Source organism: Sinocyclocheilus anshuiensis, unplaced genomic scaffold, assembly GCF_001515605.1.
Source record: "Sinocyclocheilus anshuiensis isolate Anshui unplaced genomic scaffold, SAMN03320099.WGS_v1.1 scaffold1534, whole genome shotgun sequence".
NCBI lineage: Eukaryota > Metazoa > Chordata > Actinopteri > Cypriniformes > Cyprinidae > Sinocyclocheilus > Sinocyclocheilus anshuiensis.
This window is the reverse complement of record NW_015544232.1, coordinates 671,444-684,052: the sequence shown is the minus strand read 5'-3', so window position 1 is coordinate 684,052 and position 12,609 is coordinate 671,444. Positions and strand designations below refer to the sequence as shown.

Sequence of the window (12,609 nt, the reverse complement as noted above, 5' to 3'; positions counted from 1 at the left end):
TCATAACAGTATATATATATATATATATATATATATATATATATGTATGTATGTGTTTATATACTATACTAGTATAGTATATACTATACTAGTTCATCACCCACACTGTTTAGGTTAATGTGTATACATTTACCAGATTACCAGTTGTGGAGGATTCTCCTTTAAAAATATTGTATTGTTAAATATGTGTGTCCTTGTTTACAGGTAGAAACTGCAGCTGGCCGCTGTCAGTACCTCTGTTTAGAGGCAGTCAGAGGCAGCCTCTTCCTCTGATCCACAGCATGGATTCAGCAGCCTCCGCTACAACTCACTCATTAACAAATTGCATTCAACACTTTCATGGTAATGCCAATCAGGACTACACAAGCACTTTTGTTAATGATGCACTAGGTTTGACTTCTCTTTGTAAAAAGCATAATCGACCAAGGTTTCGTTCTATGAAAAGATCGAACAGTCAAAGACAAAGTCGTGCAGCCTCAGAGGCACTTTGCAGTGAAGTGATGACCGAATCTTATCAAGTGAATGCTGGTGCCTTAAAAACCCCCAAAGCTCTAACCGTTCATACGCACATTTTGCGCTGGGGGTCTCAGCCACTACAGCTACAATCCAAAACATTTCCTCCCATTCTATTTCTTAGTGCACTACTGTCAACAACCAAATTTAGAGATTCAACTCTGCAGTTTGCACGGCACTGCCACAGCAAAACCCCTGAATGTGGGTTTGATTTGAAAATACCACAAACAGATGCACAGTCCTCCAGCCTTGATGGAACCTCTGAGCAGTTGACCCACACTGATGCACAGGGTAAAGCCTCCATGGTCAATGTGGGCAGTAAGGCGGTAACTAGTCGCACAGCCATGGCTTGTGGTAAGATCATCCTGGGCCCAAAAGCTTTTAATTTGGTGTGTGCCAATCAGCTTGCCAAGGGCGATGCACTAGCGGTAGCACAGCTAGCGGGCATCATGGGTGCCAAGCAGGCCTCATCGCTCATTCCCCTCTGCCACCCGCTTCCTCTTGACCACTCCTCCGTTTCCATAGAGCTGCTGGAGGAAGAACATGCTGTCATCGTCAAGGCTACCTGCCAAAGCACGGGCCGCACAGGAGTGGAGATGGAGGCCCTGACTGCCGTTGCGGTGGCCACGCTAACTCTCTATGACATGTGCAAGTCAGTCAGCCATGACATTGTTATTACTGACATCAAGTTGCTCAGCAAGACAGGCGGACAGAGAGGTGATTTTCATCGCTCGCCTGATTCCTAAAGAATGCATAAACCGCAGGCTTAATCTCACCTGCTTGAAAGTAGCTACAGTATTAAATTCTTCTCTCTAGAATCAGTTTTCTTTAACAAAATGTGCCTTTAGATGCCTCTAGCTAATCTACTTATTGTCATTTTAACTATTCCTGTGTCCATGCCCAGCATGAAATGTGACTTGTTCAAGTAAGACTCGTTTACCTGACGTACGAAGAGTATTTTATTTTGGTCTAGATTTATTTTGATAATGATAATGCAGCTAATGATAATGTGTTTCGTAAGGTTGTCGCAGTTGAGCAAAGTTCAGTGCTGCAGGGATTACACATTTTGCAGGTCAAAACCCGGCATCAAGCATTTTAGCCTTTTTTTCTTTTTTTGGTTAAAGGCCTGAAAAAAAAAAAATCTTTAATTAACACAAGCTCAAGATATTTTCACGTTTTATTCCACAATATAAAATACATCATCATTACACCCTTGGGATTTTTAAAGCTTTTACTTGTCTTGAAAAATGCTTTTGCCAACAAGTGGCTCAATGAGTCTACAGAGGTTTTAAACACTAAACGTCATCACACCAAACAGAAAAACACATAATCTCACCAGTCCGCTTTTACAGCTTAATTGTGTTAATAATCACACTCTTGCAAAGTATTCTAACTCAAACTTTCAGGGATATATATATATATATGAGTTGTTGGAAGTTTAATGGTGGTGTCATTGAAGTCATGTGGCTGTGCTGTAGTTTGTTTAGAGCCTGCAGATTGTATTTACACTTTCAAAAAGTTGTTGAAGTTGTGTGAAGATTCTTGTGATGTAAGAATCATAAACTTTTGTTCATTGGCCTACAAAAATATGTCCACTGCAGCACTCTATTCAAAAGGCTTGTTGAAAATTCGCACTTTGGCTGAATACTGTGTGACAGTATTTTCTTATAAAACAACCACTTTCTATTAGATTACATTACCTCTGGTTTTTGTATAGCCTCTTTCATGTAACATGAGCGGAACAAATCAAATTCATTACAGTATGTTACAGTAGTTTTATGAACTAACATTCTGCTTGTGTTTTATGAACGAGGCCCATATTTAATAAAATAAAATGTTTTTCATATCATTCATATAAAATAGTTTTTCAACACATTTTTTTGAAATGGAATACTTGCGTGATGTCCTGCTACAAAAGTACTGTAAATTCAGCCTCTGACTTGCCTGAACAAACAAGATTAATTATACCTTCATTGTTATTTTTCTTTTATACATAAAATTGAAATCTGAATCATCTGAACATTTGTCAGAATGCTGTTCATCATAATTTTCTAATATAATTGATGTTTATAATGTGTAATATGCTCCGTGTCTTAACTGCAGTAGTTGGTTTGGATAAAATAACTGTGATCAATAACTGTGAAATATTCTGTGACCAGAAGAGGGCCGTGTTGCACCGTGAGAAACAACTTCTGCAGCTGTGAGAACTGCCATTGCTAAATGGATGACTGTGCCTAGGATATTCATAGTACAACATTGGACATATGTGTGATTTAAAAGCCAGCTGTACAGAAGTGTAACCCAAAGTAAAAGGTTTACGCAGATGTCAGTGAAACAAGTTTATTTTTACCCTACAAAATGTCGCATGGAAAGGGGGTCAGGTGGAGGGATTGAGCGTCAGACCATAAACAAACAAATATATATAAATGAAAGGCTTGTCATTCTCATACAAACTATCTGACAAATATCAATCACAATATAGTTATACCATTTCTTTCATAATGCTGTGTATACATACAAAATATAGCAAACTAAGGCAAATAAATAGAGCTTCAATTTACAGGGGGAAAAAATCCTCATTCCACATTCCTCAAACTTCTTTTCTTTTTTTTTTCTCAATGACTGATGGTGTACAAAATATTTTGAGAACTACATTATGTGAGGCCCTTGTCAAGTCAACCTTTAAAATGGGGCACTTGGCACAAATACAACCTGTCAAAATCATGGGTGGAGCATTCTATGAACGCGTACAAAGTGTGATGCGTTTCATGTCACAGATAATAATAATAGACCAACATTATTAGAGAACCACACCTGTGCACCACTCGAGCCAATAGGGAAAACATCAAGTGCAATTGGACCAAGCAGAAGTGGGAGACAAAACATTATCTTTCAAAAATATCTCAAATATAAAAGCAAGTGATACGTTTAGGCAGTTGGCATGGTGTTTTCAGATACAGTCATATATTTATCTTGTAACGTACCAAAGATAATCAATTTTCTTTAACATTCATATTACAGTTCATATCTATATAAATCTATATTCAATCCACAATAATCAAAGAGCTGAAAAGGACAGTTTTATAAAACAATGGAACACAGATTATTGGTTAACTTGCACCTAATCTATGTAGGCCTGATTTCTTAACTAAAAAAATATACTTGTATGATATATGATATATATATATACTTATATGATTTTCTTTTTTTTTCAGCCTTTGGCTGCTCAGGTTTGTGATGCAGGAAAAATCTGTCCTACAAAAAAAGTGCATCAAGCAACTAGCTAACTCTCTGTTTTGGACAATCAATGACCAAATATACATAAAAAATACAAATAATAATACTGAAGATTTTAATACTTTGTGGAACTTTAAAGGCAGAACACCAAAGCTGTTCTGTGGAACAATGTAACTTCTAGCGTCTGCAGTACCACTCTTCTCATGACAAGAATGACAAAGATGTAAAGGAAATGAAAATAAATAGCCCAAAACACCTCAATTTTAATTTGGCAAGGGGCAAATTGCACTATTTATAATCTTTTTTTTTTTTTTTTAGTACTGAATATATTATTATAAAATTGTTTAACAAAGTGTATGTCTTCACTTCTGTTGGGTCATATTCATTTGGTGCACAAAGAACAGTTAATCGTGCAAACCCACATTCCTAATTCTGCATGATCTCCAATTAAGCAGCGCAAGATTAGAACTTTGCCATAAGGTCTAATAAGAGCCTCTATGGGGAATCCTTAGGAAGTGCAATCAAACTAATTGCAGACAGATTAAAGCTTTTTTAAAGTGCTCAGATTTAAATGGGCAATAATTGTCTTTTTCTAAATGTCCCAGACAACACGGTCTGCTCTTTTCAGGTCAAACCTGGAACTGTCTGTTGTACAAAAATACTCATAACTCATAATAAGCGATCTCAAGCTATTAGTCACAAAAAAGTGACTTAATATAGATAGGACTGCAATTACTATTTTTGGTATATAAAAAAAAACAAACAAACATAAATATACACCTTTCAATCATTAAATCTAAATACATACACATGAGCTGAAGCAGGTGAGAAAGGAGAGAATGACTGCACTGGCCTGTTGTTATGGCACTTGTAAGCTTAGAGTTAAAACTTGTGTATTTTTTGGACTGTTAATAAATTAGCTTGCTGGCGCAAAGAAATATGGATATACCAGAAGCCCTGCTCTCACACCCTACTTGTGTATTAAGCAGGGTCAGAAGGGGCAGAGCTGTACCCACAAAAATTGACAATCAGCACCATGTGTGTCCATATTTAACTCTTAAAAGATAAACACAATCGCCTTATTCAGAACTCCCACTGTGACCCCATATGGACAGAAGACACAGATTTTTCATGCATGAAAGTGCATGCATTTTTTTTTTTTGGCTCAATCCATGATCACCATCTCACTGGACTCTACATTCCCCTTCAGATGTTTGGACTCATTGCCTTCATATCTGTGTCTATATCCATATCAGAGGCCTCTCATCTTCCCTGTCTCTAACACCATTTTCTCTGCCACACCATGCCAACTACACGGTCATTGTATGTACATCTGCATCCTTTGTCCTGACTACAGCCACTAAATATACATGTTATTTAAAAATTATGAACAAAATACACGAAAACCAAAGTGGGTTACATAATGTTGACCGTGAGAACAGTCTAAAATTCAGTGGATCTCTCTACAAACTTTTTCCAGACCTGGGTACCTAGCGTTTCTTGATATACACATTTAGATGGTAAGCTAGTTAGATAGCAAGGCATCATTTTGTTCAATATAATCAAGGCCCAAAGGTTCAATATGTTAACCTGAAGAAGTGATAAAGACACATGTTAGTACTTCCTCATAGATAACTGCTTCTTTAAACAAAATTTCATGGTCCCTTCCTTCCTAGAATGCTACTTCAGGGCATTTGGATAAAAGGTGCAGTTGTATATGACAGATGAGACCAATTATGAAGTAAAACAATCCAACGGGTTCATTTAATTTCTGCCATTAAATACACTCAGCGTATTTTTAGACTTCCGGTTTTCATATTCTCTGTATCATTTCTGCCATTAAATACACTCAGCGTATTTTTAGACTTCCGGTTATCATATTCTCTGTATCTGTGAGAAAGTGCTCTTTTCTCTCATCAGTATCTCCCTACAGGAGGTAGTCCTCGGAATGCCGTTAATGTAGAGGCACTTGGGGAAGGAGTATCCCAACCTGTAAGGCTGCATCCACAGTGTCATATCTCCGGTGTGGTAGTTCCAACATCCAGGATTGAACAATATTTTCTTTTTCCCCCCCTTAATTTTCAGGTTTAGGAAGCACCAGCTGCATCTTTTAAATTGAAAAGCACAGTTGGATCCGAAGACTAGAGGTACCAGATTTCCAAAAATGGGACTCTTTCCTAATCTCCTAAAATTAGAGCATGGAAATGGGTGGCCGAGAAAGGACAATAACCTTGGCAGGTTAGAAGGATAACCATATGGATTCTACAAGTGATGTGCACCTCTTATGACATTGTGAGACCTCGCAGCACCAGACTGGAACTCAGGTTGTGCATTTCGCCACAAAAAAAAAACAAGAGTAAGAGATCAGTATGAGTGACTGTACATATCAAGAAGGAGGAACAAGCAGACACAAGAAGAGAGAGATTGCAGGGCATCCTTCACATCTGCGGATAAACCAGACTATCTTACAGTGAGCCTGTCCATCTTTGAGCTTGTCAGTTATTACTGGTCTGAGCAAAAGGGAAATTAGTGGGCAGTGTATGGCATTTCAAGAGAGTTCCCTGTCAGTCTGTGAATATAAAATTCTGATCTCCTTCCAACTGTATTCACTGAGGTCAATAGTTCACCTTGGTGACTGGTCTTTCACGACCCCCACCATCCACCAGTTGGTTGACAGAGCGCTTGCGGTTGCGTTTAAGTTTAGAGTCCTTGTCGAAGACTTCACCGGAGCGAAGCGCTGATACGAGATCATCAAACTCCCCCACCTCCTCTGACACACTGCCTCCGGTGCTTTTCTTTGCTCTTTTCTCTCGTTCCCGCTGGTCCTTCAGCTGGGATAGATAAATGAACAGAGATTTACATTTAAAATAGCCATGATCATTCAGGGTAACATATGATATTACAATTTTTCTCGATTGCCAACACACAATTCATGAAACAATTAACCATTTTCTCACACAACTAAACACAATTTCAAAACTACACACCAACTTGTACAAACTTCAGACTTCCAGGTCAAAATCAAATATTTTAGTCAAAAACATATTCTCTTTCATCCGAGTCTAATCTTTGGCCTCAGATGACACACAAACCTGTCAAATACACAGACTATTTCACTTCCTAGAGAACACTAGTGAGATCAATTCAAAACACTTTTGGGAATCAGGAATCATTTTGCAAGTCAATGTCTATTACAGTTTGCAACATAAATAGAGGGGTGCAAAAACGTAAAATTCAGCAATTAGCTCTAAGAAAACGTCATTATCATTACACTACTGTAAAGTGATCTTACAGTAGATGAAAAGCACTAGAAAAGATCAGTTCAAATAAAGAATTGTATATGAACACACAATACAGTATACTGTCAATTACTGTACAGTAAAAAATAAATAAATGCAGCATGCTCTGCCACACTATAACAGTTTCTTAGACTTCTGACAGAAGACTTTCTCTAGTTCCCCTACAGAAAGTCTTCTGTAAGTCTTTTCTTGCTCCCCTAGACAGTCGTCTATCATAGGGTGTGGCATTATGTTTAGGTGGTGTACACAGAATAGTGGAAGTTCTCTCATCTAAAGTATTGCTACTGTGTACTGTAATTATACTGTATGTGTAAATAGCATAGAAACCCTGCAGATAAGCCTGTTGGCCAGCTTCCCCCTTGGTCATTCCATGCACAAGAACATGGTCAACTATAGTGCTTTGTATTTCATCAGCAACAAATGACCTTTGCCTCCATCCCTTCATTTTTCTTTTCCCCTCCTCTTCCTCTCCTCTTCTCTTTGACTCCCACCAGTAGGATTCATTTTATAAAGCACACAACCTGTGACTATTTATAGTATCCTGAGATTCAGACTGGTGTGTCATCAGTTTTGGTACTTATTGTTTGCACATAGATGCATGTGTGGTATTTGAGTTCATTTTGTGATGCTTGAGTTAATTTTATAGTGTACTTGTGTTTTCAGAATGAGAACATGGTCAAAATGAGGGCATTTATTGTGTAGAGTTTTGCAGAAAATACTAAGCAAATAGAACGTGTGAAAACAGGTGAAATGTGTTAGAAGTTTTGAGAAATGTGACTTTGTTTCAAGAACTGAATGAATGGTTTGGAAAATTGGACCAAATGAATCAGTTATAATGTTAGCAATCCAGAAAAACTGTATTATTTCCTCTGATCTGAAGTAGCTTTAAATCAAACTAAACATTTAATAGAGGTCAATCTTGAAAATGTCCTACAATAACAGCATCACAATACAGAAGGGACCTAACAGAGCTGTTTTGAGGTGATTCATGGTCTCATGAGTGACTACAGTGAATAAATGTGCATTTGGGGTCATTGCTACAAATTGCTCCAAGGCTTATCAACTACATTACTACTGTCATCACTTATGGAATGTTTTCCCTCAAGGCCCCTCAAACCTCAACGTAACATAGAGCACGAGTGAGAATTTGTTTGTTGAAATGCATTAACTTCATGTACATGGCAAAAGTGAGAAAGCTGTGTATTTTCATGTCCTGATAATTATGATTTATTAGATAATGTGTCCAGTGTACATTTACATTGGTCACCACTGGTCACATCAACGGCCTACACTGGATGTGGGAACCAAATTATAATCAATGACTCTGTATATGCTGGATTCAGTAGACAGATCTATTTCTGACTTACTCCATGTGCTTTTTTTTGTTGAACATTGGCTTTGACACATCCAGTTTAGATAGCCTGTTGGAGTGCTTGCACAGCCTTTAAAAGCACTCCAGCATTAAGAATGAATAGATTTTTAACAACGTTCTGGTTTGAGGATGTTATAATTTGAGGCACAATGTAATGCAGGGTATGCAAAGAAAAGTTTTTGAAAGATGCAAGAATGGAATGGAAACAGCAGCTTCATCACAAAGTGTAAAGAAAAAAAAAGGCTAATGTAAAATTTTGTAAATCCGGTTTACAGATCATTGACACATTTTTCTGTGCATTGACATTAGCCATGTAATTTGGGGTCATTGCTACAAATTACTCCAAGGCTTATCAACTACATTACTACTGTCATCACTTATGGAATGTTTTGTGTTTTCCCTCAAAGTGGCCATTTACCGATAAGCTTTAAAGGAGAGACAGCCCAGATTTTACGTAAAAAACCTTCCCCAACAAAATAAGTAAACTTCAACAAAACCAGATGTTAATGAAAGACAGAACGACCTCCAAGCAAGTGTGAAATTATCCAGATGAACATTATCTGTGGATCCTGTAAGCATCTGTGTGTGTTCTGTGTGTATATCTGTTTCAGGAAAAGATGTACCATGGCCTCCATGCGCATTCTCCTCTCTTCCTCCTCTTTGCGTCGCTGCATGTTCTCTAGATCATGTCGGGCCTCGCTGAACGACTGCAGGAATATGTCAAAGATTCCAAAGAACTCATCCGGTTGCATGCAACCTTCCTCCTCTCCAAAATGCTTCAGAGACTTAGAAAACTAGATTGAAGAGGAAAGAGAGGAGAGTGATAACAATGACGATGAGTGTGGATTGCGCTGAGAAACAACAAAGAAACACAAATGAGTGGAAAAGCATGATTGGCAAAACAAATGCAACACACATGGCAACCCATAACTTGGAAGATTTCATTGTGTACCACCCACCCTATTGCCAGTGTTGCCAACTTAGTGACTTTGTCACTAGATTGAGTGACTTTTCAGACCCCTTCAATGAGGTTTCTTTCTTTTTTCTTTTTTTATAAATTGCCTAGCGAGTCTAGCAACTTCTTGGACAAACCTTATCTAGTTTCCAATACTTGCAGGTGTGTTGTCATGTAGTGACATTTAGCAAACAGTCTTTTAGCCACTTTCCACTGACAGTATTCGGCAACAGTGCTTATTGATAATGTTGGGTAATATAACTCTAAGAAAAAAAGGTACAAAAGCTGTCACTGGGGCAGTACCCTTTCAAAAAGTACACCTTTGTACCTTATTTACCCATAAAGGGTGCACAGTAATACTCTAAAGCAGGTGTGGTAAACGCTTTTTGACTGGGTGGTACGACTCGGCTCGGCACGGCTCAGCTCGGCTCGGTTTGCGTTTCCACTGCAGTTCAGTACCGCTTGAGAGTGGGCGGGATTATTCACATGTCGTTATAGTTGCGTATAATAGCTCTATTGCCGCAACTCCTGAAAAACTTGAAAAGTGAACCGTACCGAGCTGTACCGTGCCGTACCATGCAGTGGAAAAGCACCATTAGAGGGGGGCTGTCCTGCAGAGTTCAGCTCCAAAACTAATGAAACAAACCTGAACAAGCTAATCAAAGTCTTTAGGTGTGCTAGATACTTCCAAGCAGGTATGTTGGAGTTGGTTGGAGCTAAACTGCAGGACAGTGGCCCTCCAGGTGCTTGACACATCTTCCCTAAATGTACATATTTCTTTTTAAAAGGGTACAGCCACAGTGAAAGCTTTTGTACTATTTTTTTTCTGAGAGTGTCATAGAGATATCATAGGCTGCATGCTCCACCATCCTACATCTTCGGTTAATCCCTGACATATTTGCCAAAACACACACACAGTTTCTTCTTCCTTATGTGTGCATGATGTAATAGGTCACACCTGGTTTAATGACCATATGCCCTCTTATCATGACCAGCTGCCTGCTTCATGGATGCCGAGACAGAAGGATGAATCCTTTTCACTGTGAAAGCCCAGAAATCACAAACCCATCACATTGGAAGTAAGCTTGAAATGATTTTTCAGAACCAATATGGTAGCCATTAGTACTCTTTGTTTTGTTTTGGAACAAATATTCCAAAGATCTTTTGATCTCTACTTAAAAATGGACTGCTTGAGCTACATAATCAATTTGTACATATATGCTGTGGATGAACTTTTCAAACCAAATTTACATACGCAAAAAGTGCATCCACTTTTACTGTGGTTTGGCATACAAAGGTGCCAAAGGTCTTTGCTCCAAAAGCCATTTGAAGGTCTGTCTGCCAAGAGAGTATATACTGAGTCTTCGTCCACAGTAGATTTGCCATGGGGAACTCATTTGTCTCAGTTCTAACTAGCATCTCTATCATTGTGATTCTGGCCAAGTTCTTTGTCTCTCAGTTCAATGGAGCAGCTAATTATCTCATAAGAGACAATATTCCATGTGAAGTCAAAACTGTTCTTTTTTATTGTGAAACAAACAATAATTTCGCTTTCCAGCACTGAGCTTTAGCTTGTCATAGATCTACCATTTTGAGGGCATATGCAGTCCTGCGACTATGGAAAGAATCTTAAAATCTCTAGTTAAAATCTCAACCTTTAGGTTGTGAGTGCCCCAACAACTACTGTACAAGCCATCAGTGTAAATGTAAATGATGGATGACTCACCGCCTCCAGAGCTTTCAGGCCGCTCCTAATGACAAACACTTCCTTCTCCAGCTCAGCCAGACTAACAGTAACAGAGAGTAACAGTAAGACAAAAACAGTCTTTAACCAACTGATATACAAAACAGCCTAAGCCTATCAAAAACAATAGTACATACTATATTTAAACTCATCAGTATGCAGCATGTGACTCACTTGACTTTGGCAGCTTCTGGTACAGTGGCCAAGTCCTGTTGAATATTGAGGATGTCAGGGTAATTTTTCTCAAAGATCATTATCAGGTAATGCAACATGGTGATGTTCCTGTAGAAAATGCAAATAGAATTATTAATTTATTTCAAGTTTAAAGCAAAGAAATTAGAAACATATTTATCAGTGCTATTAATCCACATTGACAGTGAATGGATGCTTTGCATTTTTTTTAAAGATTTGATGCAATTTATGCTATTAAAATGCAATTTGAAAACAGAACTGCAATTATTTTATTAGAATAAAAAGAAAGAAAAAAACATACAATGCCTCCTGTGAACACAGTTAAGTGAGAACAAAAATTTACTAAAAATAAATAATGTTGTCTGATTACACCAATTCGGTAAATTGAATTTAACATCTCAATGGTAGCGGTGGAAAGTGTAATAGATGCATTAACAGAAAACAGTGACGTTAATTGATGCATTTAGATGAACAAGCTAAAAACCTCTTTATTGACCTCTGACCTGTCTATACTTGACTTGGTGTCAATTATCTTGTTGAGGCTGGACACTTTGAAACCATATGCATTGCCCCTTTGTCCTTTGTTCATGAAGTTCCCGAATGCCAAAACCACTTCCAGAACCTGTGTCAGGCGCTTACTTCTCATCACCTCACGTGACGCACACAGAATAGCTAAAGATATGAGAAAAGATATCAAAGATGTTACTGTAGCATCCTTGATTTCTATATAGCACTGACATATTTATTATCAGGCAATATAGACACCATGATCTTCTTTCACAGACTTAACTGGAATTTGTTGATTATTAAGAGTTTATCATTTCTGGATTAAGTATTCATAAGTCACAAGTTAGGTCATAAACAGGCTCAGCAGATATGCAGAATTCAATGAAGTTCTATACATTCCCCATTCTATGTGTGTTTGTACAACTATTTTGACTAATTTGATTGTGCTTTTAGCTACCAATAAGAGTGTAGTACCCTCAGCTCTGTTAAACACATTTTACCACATGCAATTCCATTGCACAGAATGTGCAGAAAATGTGGGAAAAGGCAGCAGATTCTGCCTGGGCCCAGTCAAAAACACAATTCTGATCAACTGAAAGATGGTAAGAATAGTTTGCCAGAGGATAACATATTGAAACCAAATCATTCTGTATGAGGGACCAAAGGGCAATTGTAATCATTTCATGATCAACATGATTCACTATACAAGATCAGTACCCACAGTAATGTCAGCATGAATGAACAAACAAATAAAGACATTTCTGGAAAAAATAAATAAATTGTATATATA

At 37.9% G+C, this 12,609-nt stretch overlaps 2 protein-coding genes across 3 annotated transcripts in view; one reads left to right on the top strand and one right to left on the bottom strand.

The window, feature by feature from the left end:
- LOC107697531 (molybdenum cofactor biosynthesis protein 1-like) overlaps positions 1-1,682 on the top strand; it is a 14,450-nt gene extending 12,768 nt beyond the window's left edge. The window contains exon 11 of one of the 2 annotated variants that reach the window (XM_016498329.1): positions 205-1,682. In XM_016498329.1, coding sequence (XP_016353815.1) covers positions 205-1,259 — 1,055 coding nt within the window. In that variant the 3' untranslated portion in view covers positions 1,260-1,682. The remainder of the gene's footprint in view (positions 1-204) is intronic. The other variant, XM_016498330.1, reaches the window with a different exon arrangement.
- A 3,901-nt stretch (positions 1,683-5,583) lies between these two features.
- Positions 5,584-12,609, bottom strand: part of LOC107697519 (disheveled-associated activator of morphogenesis 2-like) — a 42,104-nt gene continuing 35,078 nt past the window's right edge. Inside the window, exons 19-23 of the mRNA XM_016498320.1 lie at positions 11,816-11,984; positions 11,295-11,402; positions 11,103-11,163; positions 9,045-9,215; positions 5,584-6,581 (exon numbers count right to left, since the gene is read on the bottom strand). Coding sequence (XP_016353806.1) covers positions 6,366-6,581; positions 9,045-9,215; positions 11,103-11,163; positions 11,295-11,402; positions 11,816-11,984 — 725 coding nt within the window. The 3' untranslated portion in view covers positions 5,584-6,365. The remainder of the gene's footprint in view (positions 6,582-9,044; positions 9,216-11,102; positions 11,164-11,294; positions 11,403-11,815; positions 11,985-12,609) is intronic.